Here is a 10,563-nt window from a genome sequence, read left to right as displayed (position 1 = left end):
TACCTCTGAAGAAACTGCCCTAAAACTAACCATGGGACTGTCCATGGTGCTGAACAACAACTCCTTTCATGATGGAGAAAAAAATTATGATTTCTGCTTTGGTCTTCCTAAAATATTCTCATCAAGCAATATTCAACAAATCTTATGTTCCCTAATCTTTGTAATTGTATGATCTTGCGGCTCAGAGTTGAGGTAGTGATTTCTTCTCCTTCTCAGTGACTTCCTGATCATGGTACTGAAGGACCTGCTGCCCAAGCGCCCTGACATCCGTGTCATACTCATGAGTGCCACCCTTAATGCTGACTTGTTCTCCATGTACTTTGGCAACAGTCCTGTTATAGAGATACCAGGTATGCATCTACTTTTATAATTTGAATTGTTAAAAACAAAATAATTTTTATGCTTTTTCGTTGTCTTGTAATTCTATGTCCTTGTAAATGCATTGTATATTCAGAATTGAATGTCTTTGGTTCTTCACAGGAAAAATATTTCCAGTAGACCAGTACTTTCTTGAAGATGCAATTGACTTCACAAGGTAGAGCTATAACTATTGTCTTTCTTGTTAATTTTAACTTTAGCAATTTCCTTATACTGTAGTATAATGGCCTTTTTCTTTTGTTTTGATATAAGATACTGTAAGATATGGCCTTAAGATGCTTCCTTTGGTGTTCACAAACATTTCTTGACCCTGTGTGTTTCCTCCACTATTGACAGCCTGGTTCCAATCACAATGGAACACTCAAAATTCACATTGAATGAAAATGCTATTTCTGCCTAGGTATGTGGTGGAGGAAAACTCCCCATATGCACGCCTTTTGAAGCCCGGTGGTGGAGCATCCAAGATGAAGGTGTCTAGCAGGAGGGAGTTCTTCGAGGATGTCACCGAGCAGCTGAAGAACCTGGAAGTTTCCGGTGTGAAACCTCCCAAGGACAGCACACCTGATCAGAACCTGAACCTGCAGGAGATGTTCTACAGATACAAAGGTACAGCTCTGCTTAATGCTTTGACTTGTTTATACAAGTCATACAAAAATGTTTTTGATCTGTGTTATCTTTTATACACCACGCAATCTACTAGTATTTGTTATTGGATAAAAGTCATATATCAACATTGCAGAGTAGTACAAACACGTTTTGAAAAGGATTTAGCTATGAACTTATTAATTCAAAGAGTGATGAAGAATTCACAAGGGTCTACCATTTCATCTGACAGACCTACATAAGTCAGTTGTGAAGACTCTGGCCACCATGGATTTTGAGAAGATCAACAACGATCTGATGGAGGCTTTACTGGAGTGGATTGTGATGGGAGATCATCAGGTCAGTGTACATTTAGCTTGCTCTTATACATGTTCCTCAAAATAGTTCTTGTGCCATAGGCAAGTTTCACAATCAAAGAGTTTAGGGCTTGGCCATATAACCTTACAAACGTTATGTCAAAGCCAAGATCATGTGCACCCTTTGTATGCGTACGGAATTCAACATATCTACTTAAATACAACACATATCCCTCTATTAATTGCTTAATACCTGATTAAAATGTGTATGTGTCATTGACCTCAATCTTACATGGAGTAGGAAAGGTATCCAATTCTGTGCATCATGTATGTTGTACACAGTACCCCAAGGATGGAGCAGTGCTGGTGTTCCTGCCTGGTCTGGCAGAGATAACCTCACTGTACGAGCAGCTGCAGAGCAGCTCTGTCTTTGGCTCCAGGAGCAAAAGGAAGTAAGTTGTGAGTGCTTTGAGTCAAGGGTCCATTTCAACTCTGTTTTTTTCCCCACATAACCAGCAAACTACCTTTTAGTATAATACATCAGTTTCAAAGAGCAGGTACAAGCTGCATAAAGCCATAATACCAGACTGTAAGATTTGATCCACTTACACAGGTAAAAAATGTATGGACCCACTGTTTTTGGTATTGTGGGATCTTAAGCAGTAAGGTAAAAGATGTATCAGTTTTCACCTGCAAGAACCTGCCATTCTTTTTTTGCCTAGGTTCAACATCATCCCACTCCACTCATCACTTTCGAGTGAAGACCAGCAGAAAGTCTTCTACAAACCCAAGGAGGGGACGACCAAGATTGTGCTGTCCACTAACATTGCTGAAACATCCATCACTATTGATGACGTGGTGTTTGTTATTGATGCTGGCAGGATGAAGGAGAAAAGGTAGAGAACAGAAATCAGACATATCATACTGACTGTGCTTGAAGATATACATGTCCATGGACAAGAGGAAAATGACTCATCATACAGCTTTTAAGTATCATATCTTGCCCAACTCATTGTTTACTTTATAAGTTTACTATTTACCAACTATATTTTGTAGATTGCATGGGTAGTCATTTGCATTTACAGAAAGTAAGTTAAAATCATACATCTTGTTATCTATAGGATGAGAATTTGATCATTGCTGTCATTTTTTATAGCCAACCGTAATAAAGAATGTAACCAGAGACTGTAGCCTGACCAGTATTTTAACACAACTAGGTATGACCACACCAAAGGCATGGAGAGCCTTGAGGTGACGTGGGTATCCAAGGCCAATGCGCTACAGAGGAAGGGCCGGGCAGGCCGTGTGGCCTCGGGGGTGTGCTTCCATCTCTTCACCTCCCACAGCTTTGACCACATCTTCAGGGAGCAGCAGGTGCCAGGTACGCTGTCTGTCGTAATCATCCTTATGGGAAAAGAGCAATTAAAGCTGTTGATAGAAAGTAATGTTTTTTGCCAATTATTTAGTTGTATCCTATAAATGACCATTATAAATTCACTACTTTTGTGTTATAGAAAGGTAGGTGTTAAAATTAGTGGTAATTATAATATCGTCTAGGTTTCTACACTACAACGGGATAGGGAGTCACACTGGGATGGACCCCAAACAGGCAGATTTTACACTTACCAATCTGATAGCACTCCTGTGAAGAAAAGTTCATGTTGATCCAGTGTTTTATACCATTTAAACTTAGTATACTTTAACATCATTGCAGAGATCCAAAGAGCACCTCTGGAGCAGCTGTTACTTAGGATTAAAATTCTGGACATCTTCAAAGATCAAGAACTGCAGGTAAACTTACAAGTTTCACAGCAACATTATGTTACACACTTTCAGAAAAAAGTTGTGTTCTGCTATTGACTTTGTAAAAAAACATGAGTCACTTTGCAATTTTTCCTTTTCCTTCTGACAGTGACCATTTTGACCAGTAAGCTTAATATAAATTATTCTATTTTGCTTCAGCATGTTCTATCTAGGACCCTGGAGCCACCCAAGCCCACGAACATTGAGACTGCCATTGCCAGGTTACAGGATCTAGGAGCTCTGAATAGGGACCAGGTATTCTTATGAAAATAGAATTGATACCCTTTATGGTAAAAAATTGTTGAAAGGGCCATAAATAAAGCCATTGCTTTGACAGGTAACACACCTGAACCAGTGAATTGATTAAACCGCTGTGTTGCCTACAGGAGCTGACACCTCTCGGGTACCACCTGGCCCAGTTACCAGTAGATGTCAGGTAATGGTATAAAAAGAGCTGAATTTATTTGAAAATCATCAAGTGAACATATGCATATATATGACAACCAAGGATCTTACATGTAACACTGCTCATGTTTTACCACATAATACTGAATATGTTTGGTAGTTTTACATGAACACCGCGTTGCAAATGACCATTATTGACAGAAGTCTGTTTCCACCCTCAGGATAGGAAAGCTGATGTTATTTGGAGCCATTTTCCGGTGCTTAGATCCTGTCCTCACAATAGCTGCCAGTCTAAGCTTCAGGTCACCCTTCGTATGTATTGTCAAGTATTCTTTCCTTAATCTATTCATGTATTTCAAACTTGTGTACATTTCCAGTACCTATGCCACTCAACAAGCTACTCTTCAACTTATTGACTTATCGAAACTAAAGTAGAATGTTTGAAATAATATTTGTTGTTGTCTTATTACATAAAAAAGTAACATATCATTAAACTGTACTATTTATTATTCCAGGTGGCACCTTTTGACAAGCGGGATGAGGCTGACAAGAAGAAGCAAGAGTTTGCAATAGGAAACAGTGACCATCTCACTCTACTCAATGCATACAAGGTATTACTAGTTTTACAGAGGATGTGGTGAAAAGAAGGCAAAGAAGTAAATCCGTTATTCTGTCATTATCACATGGTTCACTGTATGAATGGTACAGGGAAGTAAAGTATGTTGTTTGATTCCTTACACATTGGAGATTTAACTGAGTTAGCAGAGACACAAAACCTCGGATACTATCCTGCTAATGTATAATGATCACTCTGATAGTCATTCTTCCTATTTAAGATGACTTGTAATCTCTGCTGTCCCACAGGGTTGGACCACTTCTCTCAAACATGGCTCATATGCTGGCTACAGATATTCCATGGAAAACTTTTTGTCTATAAAGACCCTTAAGGTAAGTGTGCACATTCATGTAATCTATGCAATAAAAAGAGCATGAATTAGATGTGAGTCTTCTCAATCTTAGTTCAGTTGGAAGCTTTTGAAAATTTTGTACCAAATTATTAAAAATATTTGTGCAGTTTTTTTGGCATGGTTTGAATCTTGGGAAAACAGACTTAAGTCATGGTACTCATTTAAAAGATGTTACTCCTTGTGTTTTGGTTGTGTTCTTAACAGGAGATTGTCAGCATGAAGCGACAGTTCACAGAGCTGCTGTCCAGTATCGGCTTTGTGAAGGAGGGACTGACCGCCAGACTGATAGAGAGGTCCAGCAACAGTAATGACCCTGATGGGATCATCACTGCAGCAGGAGAGGAGGTCAGCATTTGTCATGGTACACATGATAGGAAGAAACAAATGTGAAAAAGTTCAAGTACAAGTTATCAGTGACAGCAAACTTACAATACATGTATATTAGATATGCAAATCAAAGTTTTCTGTAGAACCTCACTATTACTGTGCCATTTATCAAACCAAATCATTTACCAATATCATAGCTGTGCTTAAGTGAATGACATACGTACATTGTATCCTTAAACAGACAAACCTGAATGCAAACAACCAACAGCTGGTAGCAGCTATGATGTGTGCAGCTCTGTACCCAAATGTTGTACAGGTGCTGACACCAGAGTCCAAGTACAGCCTCACCAGTGCAGGTCAGTTGACAAGGATTGATGTTCAAAATATGTGGCAGTAATCAAATAAGATGAATTGATGTGTCAATGCAAGCATTATTATCTCCATAGCAACTAATTAATGGGTAGACCAAATCTCAGCAGTTAATGAATGTTCACCCAAATAACAGTTACTGTACTTTTATCTTTCAAACAACTTTTTGTATGCCTATTGCAATTTCCAAGTCATAATGCTATATGTTGATATCTTGTTCACTGAGGCTTGTAATACTACATGTATGCTTGTAATACTATACATGTAATACTATGCGCATCTTACTTAGGGGCTGTTCCAAAAGCACCGAAACCAGAGGAACTCAGGTTCAAGACCAGAGATGATGGATATGTGAGTATGCAACCAGTTTTCTTTGCGTATATTGACAACTGAATCATATCTCCCCCATTGTTGATCAGTATTTAACGTTTTTGAATGTTTTGAAATAATTGTACTAATATCATATTTTCATCTCAGGTGTTTGTTCATCCATCTTCTGTCAACTTCCAAGTGAGACACTATGAGAGCCCCTACCTGGTTTACCATGAGAAAGTAAAAACTTCGAAGGTTGGCTTAACCAAATTACTCTAGTTAAAGATTTGCCATTATGTGTTTTTTTACTCTATAAATTGCTTAAAAACGATGATGATAAATTGCTTTTAGCCTATTCTACATTGCCAATTCTTCTCTACTGATCAACATAAGCCCGTTTATTGGTTGACTGTGTCCACAGATCTACATCCGTGACTGCAGCATGGTGTCTGTCTATCCCCTGCTGCTGTTTGGTGGGGGGAACCTGCGCATTGACCTGGAGGCTGGCAATTTTGTCATCTCCTTGGATGATGGCTGGATCAGGTTCATAGCTGCTTCTCATGAGGTATGGAATTATCAAACCCTCCTAATCAACAAACTTGGAAATGGATATGGCCAGTCATGGTCATGTGTGCTAGAGGGCATTTAGAAGATAAATCATATGCCAGGTAATGCATGCAAATTGTCTTCTAAAAAGTCCACTTTCCTTTGCATCAATGAAGGTTAGACATCCAGGTAATAATCAGGCAAAATTATGAATGATAAACCTGTGGCTGCCTGTCATCGCCGGTTAGATCATGAGGATCCAAATACCACATAAATAATGACTTTCAACAGTCATAAATGGACCATATAAGTCACCCAAGACACCAAAAGTCTTCGAGTTATGATATTTGCACTGGTTGTTTACACACTATTGTATGTGCTTCAGGTGGCTGAGTTGGTCCGTGAGCTACGACTGGAGCTGGATCAGCTGCTGGCAGACAAGATTGAGAACCCCAACATGGACCTCTGTAACTGTCCCAGGGGAAGCCGCATCATTGACACCATAGTTAAACTCATTACCACACAGTAAGGGGTAGCAGCAACTATCTAGTAAACCTTTTCTCATTTTCTTAGCCTGAGTAGTGCCAATTTATAGAGACATTGAAGATGCTATTAAAGGGGGGCTCAACCCCAAAAGCAGGTGCAATTTTCTGAAAGACATTTTTATGAATACATTATCAACCAAGTGTTCTAAAATTTCTTCACAGAATAACAAAAATTCAACGTTTGTAATCCAGCAATACCACTTTGTTTTATTAAGAAAATATTATCTGTGCATGCAGAACCAAAAAACTTTGAGTACCCCTTTAAGCATATGTAGCCATGCTGTAATTTGTAACATGACAGTGTCAAGAAAAAGCTAGTGCATTCCAAGTGTATATCTGAAAGGAATCTGATTTTGGGAGAGTTACATTTTTTCTAGCAACATGCTTTCCTGTAAAACTACAAAGCTTCCACCATATATACTGTATAAATGTATTGGCCTATCTCTATTACAATTAACAACTTTGTGTCTTCCAAATGTCACAATAAAGTCACTTTATGAAATGTCATGATTGGAAAAGTTATGTTGTGACCCTTTGCTTGTTAAGTAATAACATGGAATACTCATTATTCACATACAGCAAATAAGAAAAAGAAGAGGAATGATCCTAACAACAGTATATTGTTGCAAGGCTGTAAGGGAGCTTGCTATAAACTGTCAGGAGTGATATGAACAATATTGCTGTGGAATCTTAAGTAAGGAAGCAAGAACAAGTGTATCATGTTGTCAATATGTGCAATTTGTGTCAACTTCCAGAAATGCTGCTTAACTTAATGTGCCTTATAATGTTCCTAGTCAGATTATTATACATGTACAAAAAGAAATTTAATGGTACAAACTACATATGTCCTATATTGTAACGGTAATGATAAATGACCTAACCATACATTATCACAATGTACATCATCCAGTTGTCAATGCACTTCAATGAAGCTCAGTACCTGGATGTTTAGATGTAGCAAAGTATCAAATAAATCCAATCAAGAATAAGCTGTGTTACTGTCCTGATGTTGGTTTTGACCGGATAAGGGCCTGTATTCTACCCAGGATAATCTCATTTGTGCTCCTGCAGCTTTCAGCACTATAAGGTGGCTCTATCACCAAGGCATCAGAAATACTCAGAAGTTCTCCCTCTTTGCCAGAAACCTTGACAGGAAGACGGTTTTTCTCCAGCCACTGCTTCAGTTCATCACGCCTGGTTTCTAGGTCCTGTTTGGAAAAGCTTGTGTCATCAGCAGTGATGAACATGTGATCCAGCTCCTCTTTGTGACTGTCAATGTCCTCATTGACAACGGTTATCCCCTTCATAGCATGTCCCATTACCATTTCAACAGTCTTCTTTCTGTCCTCTTCAAACTGGACAAGGACCACACTGTAGATACAAATAAGACAGAAGACAAAAATTTCATTAACATTCCAGAAGTGCATACTTAACATCACGGGCACCTCCTAATGCTTCTTCACATCAGGTAACACAAACAGAGGCATCCCTATCTGGATGGATTGATGGTTGACTGCAAAGGTGAAATGAATATGACAACATTTATGATTATACTCAACATTTTCATATATATAGGTAACGTTGCATAAAACAATGGCTGTACTCTTGATATCTGCACATTCTTAATCAAAATAGATGTTACAAATGTAACGTTAGTTTCTTTGTTCATGTGTGCATAAGTCATCTGGCTTAGCCTTGAAATACAGAGGCTATCAACAGACTAGCCTGACAGTAAGAATTTTCCCCAGTATTGACAATTTTCGGAAGTCGAAAATCTGGACTAGGAAGCTAATATGTTTGTTTGTTTTTTTTAAACTAGAAACCATGTGTTGTCCCTCCCAGAGCTCAGTGCAGAATTTAATTCACCTCTCAGAAACAGGATCTACAGTGTAAACCCAGCCTCGGTGTTTCCGCCCGTCCACTGTCGTTATCTCCACCTCTTTATAAACATGTGAACGCCAAAATCCCGGCGACCGTTGCTCAGAATTTGCAGAAAATCCCAACTGTTGTCTATCCGTCTCTGAACTCATGGGCGCAGCCATCTTGTACGATGATGAAACGGGTAAAGGGATCATTTAAGTTGTCCCGAGCATGTAAATGATTACTAAGTTGTCCCGAGAATATTAAGAGATGCATGCAAATAACTATGAATGCATCAAGAAGACCAATAGAATCCCGGAGAAACCTGGACAAACCAGGAGAATCTAAGAGAATACAGGAGAAACCAGGAGAATCCGGCAGAATACAGGAGAAACTAGGAGAAACTAGGAGAAACCAGGAGAAACCAAGAGAAACCCGGAGAATCTAGGAGAATACAGGAGAATACAGGAGAAACTAGGAGAAACCAGGAGAAACCAGGAGAATCTAGGAGAATACAGGAGAATACAGGAGAAACTAGGAGAAACCCGGAGAAACTAGGAGAAACCAGGAGAAACCCGGAGAAACTAGGAGAAACCAGGAGAATCTAGGAGAAACTAGGAGAAACCAGGAGAAACCCGGAGAAGAATCTAGGAGAATCCAGGAGAAACCCGGAGAAACTAGGAGAAACCTGGAGAATCCAGGAGAATACAGGAGAAACTAGGAGAAACCCGGAGAAACTAGGAGAAACCCGGAGAATCTAAGAGAATCCAGGAGAATCCAGGAAAAACTAGGAGAAACCAGGAGAAACGAGGAGAATCCAGGAGAAACCCGGAGAATCTAGGAGAATACAGGAGAATACAGGAGAAACGAGGAGAAACCCGGAGAAACTAGGAGAAACCTGGAGAATACAGGAGAAACCAGGAGAAACCAGGAGAAACCCGGAGAATCTAGGAGAATACAGGAGAAACTAGGAGAAACCCGGAGAAACCAGGAGAATCTAGGAGAATACAGGAGAATACAGGAAAAACTAGGAGAAACTAGGAGAAACCAGGAGAAACCCGGAGAATCTAGGAGAATCTAGGAGAATACAGGAGAAACGAGGAGAAACCCGGAGAAACTAGGAGAAACCTGGAGAATACAGGAGAAACTAGGAGAAACCAGGAAAAACCCGTAGAATCTAGGAGAATACAGGAGAAACTGGGAGAAACTAGGAGAAACCAGGAGAATCTAGGAGAATCCAGGAGAATCCAGGAGAAACCAGAAGAAACCCGGAGAAGCGAGGAGAAACCTGGAGAATCCAGGAGAATACAGGAGAAACTAGGAGAAACCCGGAGAATCTAGGAGAATACAGGAAAAACTAGGAGAAACCCGGAGAATCTATGAGAATCCAGGAGAATACAGGAGAAACGAGGAGAAACCCGGAGAAACTAGGAGAAACCTGGAGAATACAGGAGAAACTAGGAGAAACCAGGAGAAACCCGGAGAATCTAGGAGAATACAGGAGAAACTAGGAGAAACCCGGAGAATCTAGGAGAATACAGGAGAATACAGGAAAAACTAGGAGAAACTAGGAGAAACCAAGAGAAACCCGGAGAATCTAGGAGAATACAGGAGAATACAGGAGAAACTAGGAGAAACCAGGAAAAACCCGGAGAATCCAGGAGAATCCAGGAGAAACGAGGAGAAGACCCGGAGAAACTAGGAGAATACAGGAGAATACAGGAGAAACTAGGAGAAAGGAGGAAAAACCCGGAGAATGCAGGAGAATCCAGGAGAAACGAGGAGAAACCCGGAGAATCTAGGAGAATACAGGAGAATACAGGAGAAACTAGGAGAAACCAGGAAAAACCCGGAGAATCCAGGAGAATCCAGGAGAATACAGGAGAAACGAGGAAAAACCCGGAGAAACTAGGAGAATACAGGAGAAACCAGGAGAAACTAGGAGAAACCAGGAGAAACCCGGAGAATCCAGGAGAAACTAGGAGAAACCTGGAGAATCCAGGAGAATACAGGAAAACCTAGGAGAAACCAGGAGAAACTTGGAGAAACCAGGAGAAACCCGGAGAATCCAGGAGAAACCAGGAGAAACCAGGAGAAACCAGGAGAATCTAGGAGAATCTAGGAGAATACAGGAAAAACCAGGAGAAACCC

General features: G+C 40.0%; 2 protein-coding genes across 2 annotated transcripts in view; one reads left to right on the top strand and one right to left on the bottom strand.

Moving 5' to 3' along the window:
• Positions 1-7,541, top strand: part of LOC118410341 (putative ATP-dependent RNA helicase DHX57) — a 20,328-nt gene extending 12,787 nt beyond the window's left edge. The window contains exons 9-27 of the mRNA XM_035812025.1: positions 217-350; positions 481-535; positions 779-984; positions 1,214-1,320; positions 1,620-1,729; positions 2,000-2,173; positions 2,495-2,658; positions 2,992-3,068; positions 3,240-3,335; positions 3,467-3,516; positions 3,707-3,797; positions 4,001-4,096; positions 4,350-4,433; positions 4,658-4,798; positions 5,022-5,136; positions 5,439-5,500; positions 5,627-5,716; positions 5,883-6,026; positions 6,393-7,541. Of these exons, the coding sequence (XP_035667918.1) occupies positions 217-350; positions 481-535; positions 779-984; positions 1,214-1,320; positions 1,620-1,729; positions 2,000-2,173; positions 2,495-2,658; positions 2,992-3,068; positions 3,240-3,335; positions 3,467-3,516; positions 3,707-3,797; positions 4,001-4,096; positions 4,350-4,433; positions 4,658-4,798; positions 5,022-5,136; positions 5,439-5,500; positions 5,627-5,716; positions 5,883-6,026; positions 6,393-6,536 (2,140 nt within the window). The 3' untranslated portion in view covers positions 6,537-7,541. The remainder of the gene's footprint in view (positions 1-216; positions 351-480; positions 536-778; positions 985-1,213; positions 1,321-1,619; positions 1,730-1,999; positions 2,174-2,494; positions 2,659-2,991; positions 3,069-3,239; positions 3,336-3,466; positions 3,517-3,706; positions 3,798-4,000; positions 4,097-4,349; positions 4,434-4,657; positions 4,799-5,021; positions 5,137-5,438; positions 5,501-5,626; positions 5,717-5,882; positions 6,027-6,392) is intronic.
• LOC118410542 (gem-associated protein 6-like) lies at positions 6,748-8,610 on the bottom strand. Its single transcript, XM_035812307.1, has 2 exons — positions 8,419-8,610; positions 6,748-7,923 (listed from the first exon to the last, which is right to left on the bottom strand). Exons 1-2 carry the CDS (start codon positions 8,592-8,594, stop codon positions 7,548-7,550), a joined length of 552 nt encoding a protein of 183 aa, XP_035668200.1. The 5' UTR covers positions 8,595-8,610; the 3' UTR covers positions 6,748-7,547.
• Between the last annotated feature and the right edge of the window lie 1,953 nt (positions 8,611-10,563).

This window comes from Branchiostoma floridae, chromosome 1 (genome assembly GCF_000003815.2).
Source record: "Branchiostoma floridae strain S238N-H82 chromosome 1, Bfl_VNyyK, whole genome shotgun sequence".
In the NCBI taxonomy this organism is placed as follows: domain Eukaryota; kingdom Metazoa; phylum Chordata; class Leptocardii; order Amphioxiformes; family Branchiostomatidae; genus Branchiostoma; species Branchiostoma floridae.
The sequence above is the reverse complement of the archived record's forward strand: the minus strand, read 5'-3'. Positions and strand labels throughout refer to the sequence as shown.